The 24,937-nt window shown below is 35.8% G+C and overlaps 1 protein-coding gene across 1 annotated transcript in view; it reads left to right on the plus strand.

The window, feature by feature from the left end:
* The window catches only part of LOC145666327 (bumetanide-sensitive sodium-(potassium)-chloride cotransporter-like), a 190,997-nt gene extending 166,415 nt beyond the window's left edge, over positions 1 to 24,582 (plus strand). The window contains exons 16-19 of the mRNA XM_081733431.1: positions 360 to 474; positions 8,178 to 8,335; positions 11,696 to 11,807; positions 19,088 to 24,582. Coding sequence (XP_081589557.1) covers positions 360 to 474; positions 8,178 to 8,335; positions 11,696 to 11,807; positions 19,088 to 19,223 — 521 coding nt within the window. The 3' untranslated portion in view covers positions 19,224 to 24,582. The remainder of the gene's footprint in view (positions 1 to 359; positions 475 to 8,177; positions 8,336 to 11,695; positions 11,808 to 19,087) is intronic.
* The last annotated feature ends 355 nt before the right edge of the window (positions 24,583 to 24,937 follow it).

The raw sequence follows: 24,937 nt of genomic DNA on the forward strand, positions 1-24,937 counted from the left end.
TGAGACGAAGTTTCAAAAATACAATTTTCAAAGAGAGCATTACGTTCACCAATAGAGGGCACCTTTAATATTTAAAACTTAGTCATTTATCTCTGCTACAGTAGATAATTTTAGAGATGTATTACAAGAAAAACTGATTCAAAACAATAATAAACAATGACTAAGTCATAGTATCATTCTTTCTAAAAGTACAATATGAGTTTATATGAAGTGTGTTAGTTACTTCTTCAAGATAAATATCCTGCTAATTATTCTTAAATTCTCTCTTAGCTAAGCATACACTATATCATTTCTAATTAATTGGAACGGTATTGGTGATACATATTCTAACACTGTGATTGTTAATACTTTTCTTTCAGGTCTTACGTTATTGTTACCTTACATTATAAATACAAGGAATACTTGGTCTAGCTGCAAACTTCGAGTATTTGCGCTCTCAAATTCCAAAGATGATTTGGAAATAGAACAAATAAGGTAATTCTTAAACGTTTTAAGGCTATTTAACTTCATGTACAGGGTGTACCAAAAAGGACTTTATCTTACAGACATGGTTTTGGTGTCATTTTGTAGCAAACTACATCAAGTTTTGACTCGCGTAGTACACTAGTTCAGAAACAAGCCACCGCAAGCGCTAGCGGCAGTTGGAGCTAAGATGGCTGTCTTTACTAGTCCCGAGCGTGCTAGCTGTGTGTTTTGGTTTGAAGAATTCAAGTCTGTGACAACTGTGCAACGTAATTTTTGTACAAAGTTTCGTCAAGATCCTCCCAACAGGCCTCTATTTATCAGTGGCATAAGTACTTTATTAAAACTGGATGTTCAGCAGTGCCGGATTTACGTATAAGCTAAACAAGCTGTAGCTTAGGACCCCACTCTCTTCGGGGCTCCAAAAAATTATAGAAAAAAGTGGATGTTCACTCATGTCCAAAATTATTGTTGCACGTCTATGAATACGTTGTAGGGGGAATATAATTTAATAACAAAATCACCCGGTATTTCTTATAATGTTAGTATGGGTAATGTGGCAAATTTCATGTCAAAAGAGCAGTAAATAAGAACAATAAAACGATTCTTGTCCATTTAGCAACATTTTGTTTTTCTCATTCTAATTTTCGTATTTATAACTCTTTCCCTATGAAATTTACCACAGATATACATTTCCCGATTATACACATAGTACAGTAGGAAGTCGAAAATCCGAACTAATTGGGATCACAGGTAGTTCGGATTTTCAAATTGTTTGTATTTTCGAAAATGACCAAGAAAATGCCATTCAGGCTTACATATACTGTACGGTATGCTCTTCTATCCATACAGTGGCTATTGAGTACATACAGTAATTACAATAACGTACGTAAGGCTACTTATACTTAGTGTTTCTGAAGAACCTGCTCGTACAATAAATTACACTGATCTTGTAAGTCACACTTAAATTTATAGGCCTAAGAGAAAATGAAAATAAAAATATGTATGACAAACAATCACATATGGATAAGCTTTTGTAAAAACATTGACTTCACACAACGCCGACGGTCAATCCTATTTTTTGTTTATCGCTTGCGCTAAGACAAAATGTAAAAAGCTTCTAGGGACCGCGTTCGGTTTTTTGACTTTTCGGATTATCGACGTCCTACTGTATCAGTATTAAAAGTACCCTGTAAAATCATTATCAAAAATTATATTCTTACAAGAAGACAATTACAGATATGCGACAATCATTTTGGACATGAGTGTACATTCCCAAACTATAGAATAAAAAGCAAGTTACAAAATTTACATTGATCAACAGTACTTTGTACTGTATAGGGTCTTATGATGTAAGTAGTGGGACCCATTCTGTTAGCTTGCTCCCAAAAATATCTCTAGTTTGCTCATTTCTGCATATAGGATGCTTACGTTCTTCGCGGGCTGGTTGCATGTAGTTATCTATACATTGCAGTGCAGACAATTTCTTACCGACAAAGTATTAGCTGGATATAATTATAAAGGGGCCCATTACCTTCAATAGCTTAGGGCTGCATCAAATCTAACCCGGCTCTGATGTTCAGTAAGACACAACAAATCTTCAGGTCGTCCCTGTACGTCTGAAAACGTTGTAGAGGAATTGAGACAAAGCTTTATGAACAGTCCTACAAAATCAACCCGGAGTGCTTCTCGAAAACTGGACATCCTACACATGACAGTTTGGCGTGTGTAGAGAAAACGGTTGCATTTCAAACCATACAAATTACAAATGGTGCAAAAATAAAAAAAAAAAAATGATATAATTGCTCGTAAGGAACTTTGTGTGGAAATGCTATATCGGTTGTACAGGGTCTGTCCTGAATGAAACCAGACTAAGGCTGTGGAACTGAATGTATTGAAAGTAACATAAACTACAACAAATAATCTTCAAAATAACACCCACCGGCATCTACACAGCGCTTCCAGCGATTCTGCCACTGTAGATAAGCTCACTGGAACTGCTCTTGTGAAATGCTGTTCAGGGTCCTTGTAACGGCAGCTTGATCAGCTTTGATAGACTCGAATCGACGTCCTTTGAGGTCTCGTTTTAGCCGGAGCAAGAGGAAAAAGTCACACGGGAACAGATCAGGGTTGTAGGGAGGATATGGAAAAATTTCCAGCACAATCCTTGCCGTGTGACTGTGCGCGTGGTCGTGGTGCAGGGTCCAGTTGTTGGCGATATCTCTTCGAACGCGGACGACCCGTCTGCGGAGTCTTACGAGGACCTGGACGTAGAAAGTTGCGTTCACCGTCGCTCCTTGTGAAACGAATTCCTTGTGGACGACGTCTTGAGCGTCGTGGAAAACGATGATCACTCGCACAACGTCTCACCCGACACTCGATTCACACCGAACCACTGCTCGCAGCAGACTGAACACTTGTACGTGGTGTTGCTACGGCCCCCCACTACCTCTCCCGACAGTTAGTTTCACTGCGCGATGCGAGAGGGCGCCATATCAGTCTGGTTTCATGCAGGACAGACCCTGTATGATAGATTTTATTGAAAAGATTTCATTGGAAGCTACATTGAACCTCTTTAGATATAAGGTAAAACACTTGATGTTAAGGATGGGCATGAGCGAGTTCGAGCGAGTTTTCATTGAAACTCGACTCGACTCGAAACAGACATCTTTGAGCTCGACTCAAAAAATTTCCTCCAACTCGACTCAAGTTCCAAGTCGAGTCGAGCAAAAACGAGCCAAATGCTGTGTGTAGTTTCAAGTACTTTCTTCAAGTCTCTTACATAGACAATATAATTATTATCAATGATACTATTATTATTATTATTATTATTATTATTATTATTATTATTATTATTATTATTATTATTATTATAACAACAACACCGTATATAAACATGAAACAGGTGGTTTGTATCTGAATACTAAAAACTAGTTGACTGCTGATCTCGATAGTCGTGAAGTCTAGGAGACAAGGACGTCGTTCACGACGTTCTGGGTTTGAGTTCCGGAGGAGCAAATCTCCGGGCTCGAACCAAAAATCGTTCAAAGTTAGAGGTCACACGGCCACACATGTTCAAAACTGCTTGGTCCAGGTATAGGGTTATCAACGGCTCGAGTGGCTCGGCTCACAGCTCATTCCCTATCGAGCTGAGCCAACGGCTCACCCACGCAAACCGACACGAGCCAAAACAAACAGAGCTGATGGCTCACCCCAACCGAGCCGGCTCGAGACGATGGCTTACCTGAGCCAAGTCGGTGCCTTATCTCAACCAAGCCGGCTCGAGCTGTTCGCTCAGTTGAACCGAGCTAAGTCGTTTAACATTCCTACACGGGTTAGGCTTCTGCTTCGGCTCAAAACTTTCACCGTGCAGGTCTTAGTCTTCGTGGTGAGAACTACAGTATATACTTATGTTAGTGCTCACGACATTTGAGGCTGTCTCGTTACAAAAATCCATTGCCATCTTGTTAATCGAGACGAGGCAAGATGCGAGCAGTGTCTCACCTCGTGAGCAACACTAAAAATATTCCACATTACTGCTGACATTTCTCATAGCTTTCGCTTTACAGTCTAATTAGACAATGATTTCAAAACGAGTTAAATGAGCTAAACGAGCGATCCATTTTTCAGACTCGACTCGACTCGAAACTCGACCTCAAAACAGTGACTCGGCTTGGAACTCGACTCGAGAAAATTACCTTTAGCTCGACTCGAATTCGCTTCGAGTTTCGAGTCGCGTCGAGTTTTAGCTCGACTTGTGCCCATCCCTACTTGATGTATCTATTTTTCTACAAAATGGTACCAAAACCATGTCTAGCTAAAGAAATAAATCAATGTGAGTTTTCAAAGTTGTAAAGTTCTTTTTCATACACTCTGTATATAATTTACATAATATATATTTTAATAATAATAATAATAATAATAATAATAATAATAATAATAATAATAATAATAATAATAATAATAATAATAATAATAATAATAATAATAATAATATATTAAAATAAAATTTTGTTCCTAGTTTTTACAACGCTTACTTGTAATATATATACTTTTAGTGCTATAGTATGTAAATAAGCAAGTTAATTTATCTTGACAATACGAGGTGTGTTTAACAAGTATCGAACCTTATTTCTTTCCCGCGTAAAATAATGAAGCACGGGATACTTTCTTCAGTGTCGACATAGAATGCGGAGACTCATGCGTAGTCGTGAATTTTTTCCTGAAGCTCCAGTTGCTGGCAGTCAGTCAACAAGTGGAGACGTGAAGTGAGGGGTCGCCGAATTTCAGTTTATTGTAAAATGACAGAAAAATTGAGCAGCAATAGTGCATAAAATTTTGCCAAAAACTTCTCGATACCTAAGCGGAAACCATTCAATCAGATCGGTACATTCAATTTTGAACGAGAATTTGGGCATGAAGAGAGTGCCGCGAAATTTGATTCAGACTTTCATCGCCAAGCCCAACATTTTTGTGTGTCATCAGGCTCCCTATTCACCCGACATGGCTCCGTGTAATTTTTGATTATTTTCTAAGCTGAAAACGGCACTAAAAGGGACCCGATTTGAGTCAAGAGAAGACATCATGCGCAATGCGACGGCACGGTTGTTCACCATTCCAAAAACTGTGTTAGAGAAGTGTTTCCAACCATGGCGGGAACGCTGGGAGAAGTGTGTGTATTACCAAGGAGACTACTTTGAAGGTGATTAATGTTTCGGATTTCCAAATCAATAAATGAATTTTTCCCAACCAAAGGTTCGATATTTTGTGAACACACGTCGTACTTACAAGAACTGAAATCCAGGAAGCAACTTACCTCCTTCCTCCCACTGTAGGCGGCCATTTTTTTCACGCACATTTTGCTGTATCTTATACTCTATCTAGCTATAAAATTAATGATTTAGAACGAATTATCAAGCATCAGCTCGTTATACAACCCAACACTCACAGAAGCGAGATTGGTTGCATACTACTAGGCGTTGAGTTGACTTCATATAAACAAGTTTCAGCATTCACATTTTTATACCTTTTTGCCAAAAATGAGATTATTCTTTTAAAATGTCCTTAGAACATAAAATATTTAAATGCCTTTGGTAGGAGTGGTCCCGGGTTCGATTCCCGGTGAGGACACTCGGTCGAAACACTGTAAAAATCTTTTTCAGGCCAACCTTCCTGAATGAGGTTTTCCTCACTCAAACCAGGCAAATGTCGGGATGGTACCTAACTTAACATACATATATGCCGGGTTGTTACATACATATATGTATGCAATATAAGGAAGACTGTTAGATACCAGACATCCAACTGTGGCATGATGTAACATCTAAGGGCAGTGTCTATGTAGCATACGGATAACTTATGCTCCGTACTGATTTCTGTAGCAAACAAGAGGATTCCGTATATTTGTACAATATATCGCTGTCCGGAGAATGTATTTTACTCAGTGCATGCTATCCACATGCGTAATTTATAACCTGGATAATGTTAGCTATAATAAAAGACGTCTTACACTTCAGAATAATTAATTTCTAGTATTAAAATAAATTTTCAGCAAATATAAATCATGTATACTACATACTTGAATAACATTTTTCTTGATTAACTTTAGCTCTTCCTACCTCTCTTCCTTCGTAAATAATAATAAAAAAAACACACAATCAAAGATTATTAGCTATAGGAGATCAATCGTATTCTGGTAATGTCTAGATCTAGAGCGACTAGTGTCAAAGGTGTTGCAGTGTTCGTACTTTGAGGGAAATTTCCCTAATCTAGTAAAAAAATCGTAGGTAAATTTAGCAAAAAGGAAAAAAAAAAGGATTTTCTTGAAGAAAACGTGAAATTGCAGGAAATCCTGGAATTGACTGATTAATCAACAATAATGCTTACATTTTTCTTTGTTCTTCAGAAATAAACCAATACAATAGGAATGGTGTATGTGTGTTCAAGCAGCATAATTTGTACTAATTGTTGATGAATATTTGTGTCTGTTTTCTAAAAAAAAGTGAAAGAAAAAGTTTTAAAAAATAGAAGCAGAAACCAAATGAACAAAACAAAATATATTTGGCACTTCCTTTAATATAATTAAATTAATCTTATTACATAACTTCAGTCATAGAAATTGAAACTCCGGAAATTTTGATAAGAAAAGGGGAAAATTTTGTGTCAATAGAGGGAAATTTTCTTAAGAAAACCTGCGAATACTGAGGTATTGTTAATTACAAATAATACAGTATTTCCTCTCCCACCGCCTGCAGTCGCATATTCGCCCACCAAAAACTTTTTTTTTCTCCCGTGTGTTGTGTCCCATAAAGCACTACAGAACAACGTGCCGTTCCGACTTCATGTGTGTTGTTCCATTTATTAACGAATTGTATCATAGGCCATGTTTGGTTGCGCCACGGCATTTTGCCGGTCGTGTGTATTCACGGTTATAAATTTTAAAAAAATGATTGTAGGGAAATTGAATCAAGTTTAAAAAAAAAACTATGAAAGGAATACTTTTATAAAGTCCATTAAAAAGGGAGAAACCAATGTTTTGTTGGGTGAAATGAAGAAACTAAGACCAAAGGTATTGGGCACTCTTCCTAAGGTTAAGGGTCCATACGCAGTGCGTTCAATATATATCCATCGATCGAGAGAAATCAGGAAGTTTCAGAGCCAGAAAATGAAGGTTGCATTTACGAACAGACTACAAAAAGTAAACCAACATTTGCACTGGTCATAGTGTAGAGATATTGGATTTCCCTCATATTATTAATACTAAGTATATAAACAAATCAAGATTTAATAACGATTTCATTTTTTATTTTTTTATTGTTTTTCTTTATTTTCTGTGGATGATAAGAGACAGACAATTTGGAATAATAAGACAGTCAGCAAACATTTCAAAATTCTCTTCAGTAGACGATTCCTCATTCTTCATTCTTGGTAAATTTATGTAACTTATGTAATCTGATGTAACCAAAGCGTTCTGTAACTGTTGACAAATTATTAAATAAGTCGAGAATTCCATTTACCTTGCACTTTCTGAATCCTTACACGTGCGTACTTTGGATGTTTTCCCGTAATTTCGACGGCCATCTTCCTGCTTTGGTTGATATAAAAACGTCCCAGGACCCGGAAGAGGGGATTAGCACACGAGAAGCGGTGAAGTACACGAGGAGCGGTAAAGTTCACGAGGAGCGAGTATGAGCAACGGCAGGAGAGATCTATACCAAATCCCACGCCAATTCAACACAGAAGCTGAGACATGGAGACCACCAGTCGACGTCCAGGAACTGAGGTACGGAATACACATCCAAGATCCTAAACGCCCAAACAACCTTCCTTTTCTTTCTTCCTAAACTGACTCTCGACTCTCTTTTTTATAAATATTTGTTCTTATTTATTTCTACCCACATGCCCTAAAAACTAAATACGCTCGTCGTCTTCTCAGATACCTCTCAATTCTACCAGTGAGCTATATTTCCCAAGTTAACGATAATAGTTTCTTTTCTTTCTTCAAAACGACAACGAAAGCATTCCTACCGAATGCACAAGCGTAAGAATAGTATACAAACTTGCAAACATATACGCGTAAACATACAAACGGGCCGGCGCTGCTTCACGTGAGTTTTAATACAGAACAAACATAGCTAATTTTGTACAAATGCGTTAAGCAAATATTGGTGGAAAGAATTGTGTAATGAAATATAAATTTTCTTTTTTCTTTTCAGTATGGCAAATCTCCTGTCAAAATTCCGTATTGACTACTCGGATTTGATAATGATTAGAGAAATTACTCGGCGACCACAAGATACGAGCAAAGCGTTCTTCCAGAGCCTTATTCAGGACTTCAAGAAAAGGCGGGGACCTTCCTCAAAAGTTGACGATGGTAAGTTTATCATGTTACCATAATAGCTGGGTGTTTACAAAGAGGTGCCATCACGTAAATTGCACCATTGTCTGTTCACATACGGGGTCAATAGAAAATCAATTTTTACATTTAAAGGAGTAATCAACTAAAATTGGTATAAAAAGTGTGGTAGTTCTATGAAAACAACTCGCGTGATCAAGGTAGTACATTGGGAATAGGAAGGGTATTCAATACCCTTCCTATTCCCAATAGCCACAATAGCCAATAGCCATAATACTCTATAGCAGAAGGGGATTGGGATTGGAAGTATTTAGGGCACAGTGCTTTATATACTCCCTACATTACTCCTAAAATTTCTGCAAAATCCCCAATTTTTAAAATTATACGTATTATAGTCCCCTGCCGCTCTAGGTTTCTGTTATGAAGATTTTCAACTTACGTGGTGCAAAATCATTTCATTCTGAGAACTTATGTAGACCTCTATTTTCAAGTTTCATTTATAGAAAATTTGAACTGTACTTACTGACCAAACTTATTTTCGGTAATAAAATTTTTAGCGAATAAAACCTGTATTCATTGCTGGAATAGCTACAAAATTTGCTTCTGTTGGTTGAAAAAATGAAACAAGTAGATGAAACAGAATTATAAACTTTTAAAACAACTAAAATCTAAAATATGAAGGAAATGAAAATAGTCATGCACTTGATTCATTTTTATTTAGGTTTTTAATAAGTCTTTCACATTGCAGAGTATGTGTCCTAGACCTGTTTTTTCTAACTGATCGGTGAATGACGTAAGCACATCTTTCGCCTCGGAGAAGGCATCTGAAGAGTCAGAAGAAGACCTGCTCCGTATACTGCTTGTTCTATTATGTAAGAGTGAGAGAAGAAAACCATTTACATGTATGCTAGTTTGTTTATTTGTGTGATGATACTAAGTGTCAAGTTAGAAATGTCTCTGTTCTGGCTTTAGTTTAGTTGAGATTTAGACTAGAATTAAAAAACTTTAACGATATAAATAGTGCAGAAATAAAGTTACTGGATTAAATTTTTTGCAACCAGATCAAGCAATCCATCGCAGAAGTGACAAAAAGCGCCGGAAGTGTACGTGTCTATCGACTGACTAATACAAGTTTCAACACGCTTCGACCAATAGTCGAACAGTGGAGTTTAGCAGTGCACAGAACCTTGGTCGTATATTCAGCATGCAGCAAATTAGGAATGCCAGTCACGGAAACCCATGACTTGCTACAGAATACTTATAGGGTTGAAGCACCGTCTAGAAGAAGCGCATTCCCTAGTACAAACGATCCTCACACAAAGCGCCAGTCATGAGCGTGGTTCAAAGTAGCCAAAACCGGCCAAGATTTACAATACAGAAGTAGAGTCAATTCTTTGGTGATTGCCTTTTTTTCTGATGGCAAGGGTCCAGACAATCATGGTGACTTCGACTTCTATCTTAGAAGTGACGAAGCAACTTGTCCAGTGAATGACTCGTGTCATCGCAGGCTACATTTAATTAACCTCGGCAGTTCGAATCTTCTTCATGGTAAATATCGTCTCACACAACTGCAACATTGCCATCGACCATGCACCGTACTTACCAGATATGGTTCCAGCGGACTACTTTCTTCGCTCCTCCTCCTCGTTGAAACTCCTCGTCAAGAGCCACGTGTTTGAGAACATGCAAGACCATCCAGATGGAAGTTATAGGTATCCAAAAAAAAAAAAAAAAAAACTTTTACAACAGCGTTTAGTCGTTGCCTCAAAGAACAAAGTTGTTGTACGCTGAGAGAGGAAATGGTTACGTAGAAAGCTGAAGGGATATTGCTTTCCTGCAGGTGATATTATGAGACCACTCCGAAAACTTTATTACTGGACTGTGTATAAGATGAACCTGTAGTTTAATGTTGAACTCGAACTGTGTTCAAATCCCTGTCCTTCACATTACAGAGGAAGAAGTTTTGTTATCACTAAATTTTCTGTTGTGTTTTAAAAACACATTAACGTGCCACAATAATTATTAAAAATTGATATATTTAATGTATTGGGAGCACATGGTGGCCCAACAGTAGAGCGTTCGCTTCTGGTGCTCTGGGTCCCTGGTTCGATCTAGGCTAAGTGAATTTGTAATGAATAACATCGTGTCCGTAGGTTTTCTCGGGGTTCTCTGGTATTTTCCCACTTTCTCGTTCTACCAACTATTTCATCATCTTCCATTTTCATTATTGACCCGTCTCCACCTAAAGGACGTAACAATCAGATGCATAAATAGATATTTAATTTCACTTTCCTTTCGTTTAATCTGTTGCTATTATGATGCACTAAATGATACATATAATTGTGTAAAATTTCTGTTGATGCTACGAGGTTTGATAAAATCTACTGTGAATCATTTTATTGGAAACAAAGTAATAATCTTACCTGGAATTTGATTTAATCTCCTTCAAAGTAGTGTCCTTGGCTAGCAATGCACTTATCCCAACGTTGAATACATGACTGGAAGCATTTCTGGGAGGCTTCTTTTGGAAGGGCATTTAGATGCTCTGTCATGGCCATCTCAATGTCAGGAATGGTGTCCAAACGTTTTTCTTCAAGCACGGTTTTTAATTTGGGGAAGAACCAGAAGTCGCTTGGTGCTATATCTGGACAGCACAGCGAATGTGGACAGGCAGGAATATTTTTCGGCCAAAAACTCCCGGATCAAAAGCAGGGTGTGGCACAGCGCCTTTTTGGTGAAGAAGGAAGCCATTTGCTCATTTAATCGGTGGTTAAAATGCTTTCCACAGACCTATACGAGATGCTTAGTTCTTCGGAAAGCTCTTGAATAGTAATTCGCCTGTTTGAACAAATCATTTTTGACATTTTTTTAAAATACGTTTTCATCTGTTTTTGACGTCGAAGGACGTCTCGATCGTTACTCGTTTTCAACCGAGTCCTTGCCGCTTTTGAATCGATCGTCCTACTTGTAAACAGTCTAGAATGCCACCGCTTTATCGCCATACACTGATTTTGGAATTTCGTGACCTTGTTGGCACTTGTTTGCAGCTTAGAACAAAAGTTAATGTTGGCACGTGACAGACAACAGACACTCTTAACCCGTCCTCATTCTTCTGCTCCTGGATGCCAACTAACATGTCACAATTCGTTCAAACTCGACACTGACTGTATCAAAGGTTTAGGCTATCGAACTTACTAGTTGAAATGAATACAACATCGATAGAACGCAATGTGCAAGTATATTCATCGTACTTTTTGAGCTTTGTATTTATGTTCTATATAAGCATCACATGTAAAAATTTATTTTATTATTACATGTAACTGTGTCGTAATTTAAAAGTTTGAGTCATAATAAATTTTTCTTCCTATAAATTTACAGATTGTGTTATCACAGAAGCTGAGCTGACAGCGCATCGAGAGAAGACGGGACGACATCTTCGATTACGAGAACTTCTCCTGGAGAATTCTAAAGAATCCAATCTCGTTGTAATGTAAGAATATTTATATCTCTACTTTTATCTTCAAAATAAATATTACAGAAGATGTAAAATGCATAAATATGCACAGTGTACAAAAAGATGGACTCGATTTCAAAATTGTACATTGAGTAAATGAAATAAGTTATAATAACACAAGAAAAGTGCGTTCTTCCACTGAAATCACTGGCGCTATGATTTGGTTTCTGAAGTCTTCCATATTAGTTGGTAATGGTGACACAAAAACATAATATTTCACGTAACACCACAACAAAGACATAACTGCACGTGTCTTGCCACTGGCACGAAGAGTCTATATAAAACCCCAGCTCGGTCTAGTGGTTAGCACGCATGACTTCGGTTCGTGTAGTTCCGGGTTCGATTTCCGGTGGGAGTACAGTTGAATGACCAAAGTGATTCGGATTCCACTATAATCAGTAGGTCCACGTCTCCTTTAACCTAGTAGGCATATCCGTGGGACGTTAAACTAAATTAAACCAAACCAAACGAAGAGCCTATAAGCAGTTGAAATCCGTAATTCTTCATGTTGAAACGCTTCTTCAACGTACACCAGACCGTCATTTATGAGCAGGGGCGGCGATTAGGGGGGTAAGAGGGGGCAGTTGCCCGAACTTTTTTTAAGTGGCTCCTTAATGTATATAGTTTCATTTGGAAATGTAAAGTTTTTGTATGTATTACTGGTTCATAGAAAAAAAATGTCATATAATATTTTCCGTTGCGTGAGTACATATTGGTTATTTGTCTTCCCGTGGAGTTAAGAAAGCTACAGGAATTGCGATTAAATTGCAATTCATAGCAATTAGTATTGCAATTGCGTATTTTTTAAATGTCGTAGCATATGCTTGTAGTATTTACTGTCTTTCATTTTCTAAGAGTAATAACATACATTTAATAGCATGTGTGCAATTAAAAATTTAAGTTATTCATTAATCCCCAGTTTCAATATAACCTATAAAACAAGCCTCATTATTCATTACTATGATTAATATTATTCTTTCTATTTATTTGTTTTGCAAATTTGTTATGAAATAATCTGATCACACAATTTACCACACAAAAGTTTAAGATGTTCATGAGCAAAGAATCAAATCTCTTCTTATACCTTTGTTTTTTAAGAATACGTAGGGCTAGTACTTACTTGCGTTGCTCTTTTCAATTTACTTAATAAGATATGAAATACGATATACAATATTTTAACTGAAAAATATAGTATTCTATTAGTTATACAACCTGTCGTCTAACAAAGTGTGAGAAACAACCATGCAAACTAACATTGTTATACAAATATTCAGATCATGTCTTGCCCCCCCCACTTTTAACACCCAATTGACTCCACTGTTTATGAGGGATCTCTAGAGTTCTCCGCTGGCGCGACAAGTAGACTTGCAAAGGCTACTAGGAGAACCAACTTGAATTCTTCTTACACTTTCCTTTGAAGTGTGTCGCCTGTCTGGGCTCTTTCCCAGTGTACACTGTAAAAAATAAAACAACATTTAAAGACTTTTAGAACAGTTTTTGAGGAGAAAATTTACAAAATAGTGTTTTAAAGGTGTGCTTTACGTTTCTAAAAAGAGTTAATTCTTAAAAACAGGGTCTGGTATGACATATTTAAAACACTTCTTCTTGGCAAACACTTCGAAAACAAAGTTATGTCACATTCTGCAAACTCATTTGGGGTATACTTGAAAAAAAAAAGAGTATCTAAAAGCGGGTGAATATGTGTCATCCGGGGGTGTTCAAAGAGAGTCGGTAACGTGTAAAGTGTACTAATTGTGTCTAAAAGTCGTTACCAAATATTTTGTAGTGTAACTTGTAGCGATAAAATTATATAGATAGATAGATAGATAGATATAGATATAGAGATAGATAGATATAGATATATATTACCAAAGAGATTTTCTCTGAAGTGTCGTCATGCAATGGCGGATCTTTGCATGAGGGGATTGCGTGACAAAAATATTTAATCTATTATTTACATATTTTTGAAAATTTATAGTAAACTTATGATATACCTGTCATAGTCTGGTTTCTGGTTGCCCCCCTCAGTTTTTGCCTTCTAGATCCTCCAATGCTTAAGCTATTATTTATATATTTTTGAAAGTTTATAGTAAACTCATGATATACCTATCATAGGCTGGGTTCTGGCTGTCTCTCAGTTTTTACCTTCTAGATCCTCCAATGCTTAAGCTATTATTTATATATTTTTGAAAGTTTATAGTAAACTCATGATATACCTATCATAGGCTGGGTTCTGGCTGTCTCTCAGTTTTTACCTTCTAGATCCTCCAATGCTTAATCTATTATTTATATATTTTTGAAAGTTTATAGTAAACTCATGATATACCTATCATAGGCTGGGTTCTGGCTGTCTCTCAGTTTTTACCTTCTAGATCCTCCAATGCTTAAGCTATTATTTATATATTTTTGAAAGTTTATAGTAAACTCATGATATACCTATCATAGGCTGGGTTCTGGCTGTCTCTCAGTTTTTACCTTCTAGATCCTCCAATGCTTAATCTATTATTTATATATTTTTGAAAGTTTATAGTAAACTCATGATATACCTATCATAGGCTGGGTTCTGGCTGTCTCTCAGTTTTTACCTTCTAGATCCTCCAATGCTTAAGCTATTATTTATATATTTTTGAAAGTTTATAGTAAACTCATGATATACCTATCATAGGCTGGGTTCTGGCTGTCTCTCAGTTTTTACCTTCTAGATCCTCCAATGCTTAAGCTATTATTTATATATTTTTGAAAGTTTATAGTAAACTCATGATATACCTATCATAGGCTGGGTTCTGGCTGTCTCTCAGTTTTTACCTTCTAGATCCTCCACTGCTTAAGCTATTATTTATATATTTTTGAAAGTTTATAGTAAACTCATGATATACCTATCATAGGCTGGGTTCTGGCTGTCTCTCAGTTTTTACCTTCTATATCCTCCAATGCTTAATCTATTATTTATATATTTTTGAAAGTTTATAGTAAACTCATGATATACCTATCATAGGCTGGGTTCTGGCTGTCTCTCAGTTTTTACCTTCTAGATCCTCCAATGCTTAATCTATTATTTATATATTTTTGAAAGTTTATAGTAAACTCATGATATACCTATCATAGGCTGGGTTCTGGCTGTCTCTCAGTTTTTACCTTCTAGATCCTCCAATGCTTAAGCTATTATTTATATATTTTTGAAAGTTTATAGTAAACTCATGATATACCTATCATAGGCTGGGTTCTGGCTGTCTCTCAGTTTTTACCTTCTAGATCCTCCAATGCTTAAGCTATTATTTATATATTTTTGAAAGTTTATAGTAAACTCATGATATACCTATCATAGGCTGGGTTCTGGCTGTCTCTCAGTTTTTACCTTCTAGATCCTCCAATGCTTAATCTATTATTTATATATTTTTGAAAGTTTATAGTAAACTCATGATATACCTATCATAGGCTGGGTTCTGGCTGTCTCTCAGTTTTTACCTTCTAGATCCTCCAATGCTTAATCTATTATTTATATATTTTTGAAAGTTTATAGTAAACTCATGATATACCTATCATAGGCTGGGTTCTGGCTGTCTCTCAGTTTTTACCTTCTAGATCCTCCAATGCTTAAGCTATTATTTATATATTTTTGAAAGTTTATTGTAAACTCATGATATACCTATCATAGGGTGGGTTCTGGCTGTCTCTCAGTTTTTACCTTCTAGATCCTCCAATGCTTAAGCTATTATTTATATATTTTTGAAAGTTTATAGTAAACTCATGATATACCTATCATAGGGTGGGTTCTGGCTGTCTCTCAGTTTTTACCTTCTAGATCCTCCAATGCTTAAGCTATTATTTATATATTTTTGAAAGTTTATTGTAAACTCATGATATACCTATCATAGGGTGGGTTCTGGCTGTCTCTCAGTTTTTACCTTCTAGATCCTCCAATGCTTAAGCTATTATTTATATATTTTTGAAAGTTTATTGTAAACTCATGATATACCTATCATAGGGTGGGTTCTGGCTGTCTCTCAGTTTTTACCTTCTAGATCCTCCAATGCTTAAGCTATTATTTATATATTTTTGAAAGTTTATAGTAAACTCATGATATACCTATCATAGGCTGGGTTCTGGCTGTCTCTCAGTTTTTACCTTCTATATCCTCCAATGCTTAATCTATTATTTATATATTTTTGAAAGTTTATAGTAAACTCATGATATACCTATCATAGGCTGGGTTCTGGCTGTCTCTCAGTTTTTACCTTCTAGATCCTCCGCTGCTTAAGCTATTATTTATATATTTTTGAAAGTTTATAGTAAACTCATGATATACCTATCATAGGCTGGGTTCTGGCTGTCTCTCAGTTTTTACCTTCTAGATCCTCCAATGCTTAAGCTATTATTTATATATTTTTGAAAGTTTATAGTAAACTCATGATATACCTATCATAGGCTGGGTTCTGGCTGTCTCTCAGTTTTTACCTTCTATATCCTCCAATGCTTAATCTATTATTTATATATTTTTGAAAGTTTATAGTAAACTCATGATATACCTATCATAGGCTGGGTTCTGGCTGTCTCTCAGTTTTTACCTTCTAGATCCTCCAATGCTTAAGCTATTATTTATATATTTTTGAAAGTTTATAGTAAACTCATGATATACCTATCATAGGCTGGGTTCTGGCTGTCTCTCAGTTTTTACCTTCTAGATCCTCCAATGCTTAAGCTATTATTTATATATTTTTGAAAGTTTATAGTAAACTCATGATATACCTATCATAGGCTGGGTTCTGGCTGTCTCTCAGTTTTTACCTTCTATATCCTCCAATGCTTAATCTATTATTTATATATTTTTGAAAGTTTATAGTAAACTCATGATATACCTATCATAGGCTGGGTTCTGGCTGTCTCTCAGTTTTTACCTTCTAGATCCTCCAATGCTTAAGCTATTATTTATATATTTTTGAAAGTTTATAGTAAACTCATGATATACCTATCATAGGCTGGGTTCTGGCTGTCTCTCAGTTTTTACCTTCTAGATCCTCCGCTGCTTAAGCTATTATTTATATATTTTTGAAAGTTTATAGTAAACTCATGATATACCTATCATAGGCTGGGTTCTGGCTGTCTCTCAGTTTTTACCTTCTAGATCCTCCAATGCTTAAGCTATTATTTATATATTTTTGAAAGTTTATAGTAAACTCATGATATACCTATCATAGGCTGGGTTCTGGCTGTCTCTCAGTTTTTACCTTCTAGATCCTCCAATGCTTAATCTATTATTTATATATTTTTGAAAGTTTATAGTAAACTCATGATATACCTATCATAGGCTGGGTTCTGGCTGTCTCTCAGTTTTTACCTTCTATATCCTCCAATGCTTAATCTATTATTTATATATTTTTGAAAGTTTATAGTAAACTCATGATATACCTATCATAGGCTGGGTTCTGGCTGTCTCTCAGTTTTTACCTTCTAGATCCTCCAATGCTTAATCTATTATTTATATATTTTTGAAAGTTTATAGTAAACTCATGATATACCTATCATAGGCTGGGTTCTGGCTGTCTCTCAGTTTTTACCTTCTAGATCCTCCAATGCTTAAGCTATTATTTATATATTTTTGAAAGTTTATAGTAAACTCATGATATACCTATCATAGGCTGGGTTCTGGCTGTCTCTCAGTTTTTACCTTCTATATCCTCCAATGCTTAATCTATTATTTATATATTTTTGAAAGTTTATAGTAAACTCATGATATACCTATCATAGGCTGGGTTCTGGCTGTCTCTCAGTTTTTACCTTCTAGATCCTCCAATGCTTAAGCTATTATTTATATATTTTTGAAAGTTTATAGTAAACTCATGATATACCTATCATAGGCTGGGTTCTGGCTGTCTCTCAGTTTTTACCTTCTATATCCTCCAATGCTTAATCTATTATTTATATATTTTTGAAAGTTTATAGTAAACTCATGATATACCTATCATAGGCTGGGTTCTGGCTGTCTCTCAGTTTTTACCTTCTAGATCCTCCAATGCTTAAGCTATTATTTATATATTTTTGAAAGTTTATAGTAAACTCATGATATACCTATCATAGGCTGGGTTCTGGCTGTCTCTCAGTTTTTACCTTCTATATCCTCCAATGCTTAATCTATTATTTATATATTTTTGAAAGTTTATAGTAAACTCATGATATACCTATCATAGGCTGGGTTCTGGCTGTCTCTCAGTTTTTACCTTCTAGATCCTCCAATGCTTAAGCTATTATTTATATATTTTTGAAAGTTTATAGTAAACTCATGATATACCTATCATAGGCTGGGTTCTGGCTGTCTCTCAGTTTTTACCTTCTAGATCCTCCAATGCTTAAGCTATTATTTATATATTTTTGAAAGTTTATAGTAAACTCATGATATACCTATCATAGGCTGGGTTCTGGCTGTCTCTCAGTTTTTACCTTCTATATCCTCCAATGCTTAATCTATTATTTATATATTTTTGAAAGTTTATAGTAAACTCATGATATACCTATCATAGGCTGGGTTCTGGCTGTCTCTCAGTTTTTACCTTCTAGATCCTCCAATGCTTAAGCTATTATTTATATATTTTTGAAAGTTTATAGTAAACTCATGATATACCTATCATAGGCTGGGTTCTGGCTGTCTCTCAGTTTTTACCTTCTATATCCTCCAATGCTTAATCTATTATTTATATATTTTTGAAAGTTTATAGTAAACTCATGATATACCTATCATAGGCTGGGTTCTGGCTGTCTCTCAGTTTTTACCTTCTAGATCCTCCAATGCTTAAGCTATTATTTATATATTTTTGAAAGTTTATAGTAAACTCATGATATACCTATCATAGGCTGGGTTCTGGCTGTCTCTCAGTTTTTACCTTCTAGATCCTCCAATGCTTAATCTATTATTTACATATTTTTGAAAATTTATAGTAAACTTATGATATACCTGTCATAGTCTGGTTTCTGGTTGCCCCCCTCAGTTTTTGCCTTCTAGATCCGCCACTGCCGTCGCATCATATGCTGTCGAATGTTTTCTCGGGTCCAATAATAAAAGACAGGATGGAAGTTGCAATTTAATGTGTTTTTTTTTAAATTTGATTATTCATTAATATGGTTAGGTGTAATAAATTATCTAGAAGACTGTATTGAGGGCAAAGTATTCTTTGACGTAGTGGCAGACTAATAGAAGTACTGCATTTTCATTAAAGTATCAGTTGATATTTCTAATTTTGCTGTTTTCATGTCTTTTCTTGCAGGACATTGCCAATGCCGAGGCGAGGCACCGTTTCAGCACCACTCTACATGGCATGGCTGGAAACGTTAACAAGAGACATGCCACCATTTTTACTCGTGAGAGGGAACCAATCATCGGTCCTCACATTCTACTCCTAAATCTGAAATGTCCCGAAATAAACAAATTTAATTCGTTAATATACAGAATTAAGATAATATTCTGTGTTCATGATGGACCGAGAACATCTTACATTAGTTTCTGAAGGTGATGAACTGTCTGTGCGAAAAACAACTACAGTGAAAAGACCTTATATAATAAATAAATAAATAAATAAATAAATAAAGTAAATGGGTAATTGGGCGTGCGTAGGCGTTACACACAGAAGAAACAAATGACTAATGTGTATTTTTCGAAATGCCCAATGTAATGTAAAGATGTATTAATACACCATCTAATCATCTTTATGGATTGTTGAAGTCTGTATGAATTTTTTATGTCTTCGCAATCATGATCAGACTCATGAATTAATAGAGTCCATAATTCTGTGGGTTCATCTACTTTCGTATTTTATATAACGATCGTTCTTTAACTCAAATATTCGTAGACCATACAGTAGCCATAGATGGTTTTCTTTATTATTTTAAGCTGATTTTGTTCAAATTATTCTACAAGAAAGAAAAGAAAAGATTCATCATGGGATGTCGAATGCTTCGGTGGGGGCACGATGGTTCAGTGGAAGAGCGTGGGGTCTCTGGTTCGATCCCTAATCTGCACCAATTGGGTTTTTTGATGAACAAACACTGTGTGGATAGATGTTTTCCAAATTCTCCCATTTCCTGCCACTTTCTTCATCCCATCATTTCATTCTTTTCTCACCAACACCCGTCTACTTTAGCCTCCACAGCATAACCGTGAGATGTAGAAACTGAAATATTTCATTCGAATGTTTCGGTTTCTCTAGGTTGACTGCTTTAAGGCCTTATTTTGTTTCAGTACCCGATTGCTTTACATTTGCTGGATGAGTATTTCTGCGAAGAAAGAATTTGGTTGGTTGCAATCAGTTTTTAGACTTTCCACCTATGCTATGCACCAGTCTTATAGAACGGCTAAGTCCATCAGTCAACAGATCACCGATAGAGCAAAAACGGTAACAGATATCGAAAAGCGATTTTTATTTTTCAACGGATTCACCGTTCCAAGGATAGTTCCCATTTCCACCGTAATCTCTCTAGGAAAACCGGAAGTTATAGAAATCTGCTAAAAAATTCGGTTTCAATTTTGATCCCACAGAGCAAAACGATAAGTAATAAATTTACCACTTCCGGTTTTAACATTAAATTCTCGTACTTTCAAACTCTAGTGTAGTTTCTTAATGTGGAGTACAACTCACTTTCTTATTTTCTTTACGTTGTGAATGTGATTTTTCAGTTATCGCGTGATGTCCCATGGTTCTGAACATCCAAAGAAAGTTTCTTTCCTATGGAAAGTTGGCTATAGTTACGGCGGCGAGGGGTCGTAAGCTTGAACGGAAGTCAGGAATTGATGTCTAAGACTGCTAAGAAACAATTAGATAACTTAAAGTTCAAGTTGCATGAAGTGTTTTCAAAAGAAAGAAAGAAAAGATCTTTTCACCTCTGTCCATCGCTACATTTATCTTTCCCAAATAAATATTTACGTTCTCAAAATCGACAGATTTACGTTTTTAGTTTGAAGTTCGACCTGTCACGTGTTGTACAGAGCAAGAAATATTAGCGATACATATCTTTTTTTTTAAAAAAAAAAAAAAAAAAACAACCGAACAGTTTAGAAACTTCGGGGAAGTGCATGCTAGAGAATGACACCTATCCACCTTTCCATGAAGTATGTTTTCTTAGCCCTATAAATATTGACCTCCAATTTTCAATGCATTTACAATATAGAATATGGTGAGAGACCCAGGTTCGATTCCCGGCGGGAGCGCATATGGTTCGGATTCCACGTTAATCAGTAGGTCCACGTCTCATATAGCCTCGCTGCTGAACGGAACGTTAAACTCAAACTCAACTCAATATAGAATATGAGGCAAAGGTACCTTGTAAGTTTAGAACGGCTAAAGGGTCGGAGTAATTAACATATACCTGTTGTGGTATAGTACCATGTGTCTATCTTGAATTCAAGTCCAAAATTTTTAATAGGGAAGGGTCATATGATACGTTTCGGGATGCTTTCTTTTTTTAACACAAGCATTTGTCTGATGTTCTTTTCAACTTATCTCTAACCATTTAATATTTCTTAGCTTTATAATATGTGTTTATTAACTTACAATTGTCTCACGAAACTTTCAACTTACATTTGCTTCATAGTGTACATTGTAAAGGCATTCAAACCTTTAGGTCGCTTAGGGCCATTTAATACTAATCGATTGAGCTATTATTTTTTTCGTGAGGCACTTTTGGCATGATATAAAATCATTTTAGGGAATGAAGCTAAAAAGAAATCCTCGTAAGTTCCAAAATATGGACCGCCCTAATCCATATATTCACGTAGTCGGAGTCTTTTTAATCTTATGGGCTAATGGAACTGCATCTAAGGGTACAAAGTGAGACGGTGCGATGAGCTGGAGGGGATAGAAATGGTGCATGCATTTTTTTTTTTTGATTTCGTAATTCATTTATTAAAATCAAACATCATACAAGATACGGCCATAAGGATTTTAAATACCAGTGCTGTAGATCCTCACTACTTAGGCAAGTATCAGATCATGTTATGTCGACTTACAATGAGGTTGTCTATAAGGTCATTTAAAGAATAAAATTACTGTATATCATGTATGAAATAATATTTTTGTTGCAAAATAACACGACAATTAAACTGAAATCAAATACGAACATGGATTGCAGTATATTATTCATGCAGTACTGAAATGCAATTACGTAATGTATTTGTAATCCAGAGTAGTCCACCAGGAAACGTCGCATTATTGGAAAAGTCGGAGTAACTCGCCTACTGTACCTTAAAATTATGATGTTTGAGTCAACATTTTTTTCAAGTAATGGGTTAAATCAAAACTACTCTAATCATTACAATGATTGCACTTTAAAAAAAAAATCAGTACTACAAACCAGAGATGGACATTTTTGCTAACCCTCACTCACACTTACACTTACTCGCCCTAACACTCAAAAATTGTTGATGACCTCATCCTCGATCGACTCCCTCACACTCACCCTCACCCCTTACATTCATCTACCAAACAGGATGAGGGCGGCCCTCTTGAAAACAAAAGTGAGTGATGGTTCCCAGGGTTGGATTTAGGGGAGGTGCACCGGAGCACGTGCAACCCCCCCGCTCTGAATATACACTATCTAAAGTGAGAAACTGGCAGTGGAAATAGCAATACTTTCCTAAAATTTCATGTTATGTTTCCGTTTCGGGCTTAAAAGAAAACAGTTTTGCTAAACACAATATTTAAGTCAGTTCCTCATACGCATCACAGATGCCTAAAGGCATTTAAAAAAAATAAATTTGATTTAAATATACTGATAGTTATTGGTGCACCCCCCTCAAAAAATCCTGAATCCGGTCCTGAGGGTGTCCGTCTCTACTACAAACTACTTTATTCGAAAAAATAAACATAACTTTAACTCTGAGGCTTCGAACAAAGTGTCTTAGATATAAAGTTCTTTTAATATTACACATTGTCTACTTATGAAGTAGCTTTATTTCCTATGTTAATGATGGTGAATATCTATGCCATCGTTACATTTCAGTCAATTGTTTTACGAATTTGCGGAATTATTTCTCTATTTTCTTTAAAATGAACTTTAATTTAATGGTTTTGATTTTACTGGTTTCTTTAGTAGAAGTTTAGCACACGAGAAGGAGTCAAAAACTTCCTGTTATTTTGTTGTAACTATTTATTACCACAATATAGGTATACATTCACTCAATCGCTTTTAAAATATTCTCCTTGAGAACATACACCCTTGTTCTATTGCTCCTGCTATTGCTGGAAACAACGTTGAAAGTCCTGTTTTGAGATGTTCCAAAGTTCAGCCGTCGCGTTGGTTTGGATGTAAAGTTATCTTTGAGGCTCTTTTTAATCTTGGGGAAGAGCCAGAAATCCACTGGTGCTAACCCCGGTGAGTAGGGAGGCTGGTAGCGTAATGAGCATCACTATTGTATTAGATTTGACATGACATGCTTTCTTTGGGTCGAGGAGAGGATGTTGTATGCTATTCTGATGACTGCATTTTTTACTCCGAGTTGCGTTTTTCGACAACGAAGGTGTGGTGCACCATGAATTTGTATCATTTGGACAAATTGTTAACGGTCATTTTTACGTGCAGTTTTTGAAACGACTGAGGGAGGCAGTCCGAAGAAAACATCCCGCGAAATGACAAGGAGGATGGACGGTGCTTCATGACAATTTTCCCTCCCACACATCGATTGTTGTTCAGACATAGCTCCCAGAAACGTGCATTCCCCTTCTCTATCAGACTACCTACTCACCGGATTTATCACCAGCGGATTTCTGGCTCTCCTCCAATATCAAAAAGGGCCTCAAATGTTTTTTTTTTTTTTTGGCCACCGTAGTAGACATCCAAACCAACGTGACGGCTGAACTTTGGAACGCCCCAAAACAGGACTTTCAACGTTGTTTCCCTCAATGGCAGGAGCGATGAGGAGAACATTTTAAAAGCGATTGAGTGAATGTGTACCACTCAATATATTGTGGTAATAAATTGTTACAACGAAATTACAAGAGCTTTTTGATGCCTCTAGTATAATACTCCTCGTATGTTCTTCATGTCGATTATAGATGTTCACAAAAGACCGCACATCTATACCTTGTGAAAATTATAGGACAAGAGCACTGCATTTTACCCTTGAGTAAATTTCTATGTACATTTCCACTCACACTGAATTACAGGCTAATCCTCAATCTTGAAAAATAACCACATGTTCGAAAGAAAAAACCTCAACTTCCAAAGGCAAATGTCTATATTTAATAACATCACATACAAAATGTCTGTTCAATTCGAAGAAAACTAACCTTAAAAAGTAAATGTTATATTATGATTAGGTCCCAATTACTACTACTACTACTACTACAGTGTTAGTATCACGTAGTTCACATCTTCAGGAAACTTTTTTTAAAAAAAGTAAATATGCTCATGAGATAAAGAAAAGGAAAGAAATAAAGGATCAAACTCCATTGGTAGGAACAGAAATAATAATTTTATTATAATTACACAGAGTATTCTTAGCAGATATATTTTCTTAGTTGTATGAATATTTCCATGAAATTATAGTAATCTCATGCTATGTAATATAAATAACTCTATGTTCAAGGTAATACGAAAAGAAACTAGATATTAAAGTGTAGAATCAAATGGGAACATTTAACGATTACATTTTGTTCCATGTATGTACTCTTGCATCATGTACCTAGGTAGTATTATTGTAATTGGTTTTTGTATACTTGCTTGAATATAAGACGCACTCATGTTTCTAATAAAATGTTTCGAAAACGTATTTACATTATTGTTTGTGCGTGATAATTACTTTTTACACTTCAGATATGAACTTTAACAAGTCAGTAATTAATGAAATATATGCCCTTTAGAGGTCTATGGATGATCAATATTTCTAAGTTCACAAATTTTAAAACTTCAGCTCTTTGTAAGATTCTGGTTTCCTCTTGATCTTTTACACAATTGTGTCTGAATTCTGAGGATTACTTTTATATAGTAAAATAATACTTAATACAGCGAAAGCATGGATGAATTGAAGAAATTTCACGGGGCAAATGTCGCGTAAGTAGGTATTTAATTTATCCCATTTCTGCAGTAGTAAAATGCTCAAATCTTGCATAAAGCTGCTCCACTTC

The sequence above is a fragment of the Thermobia domestica genome, chromosome 12 (assembly GCF_964235325.1).
Source record: "Thermobia domestica chromosome 12, izTheDome1.hap1.1, whole genome shotgun sequence".
NCBI lineage: Eukaryota > Metazoa > Arthropoda > Insecta > Zygentoma > Lepismatidae > Thermobia > Thermobia domestica.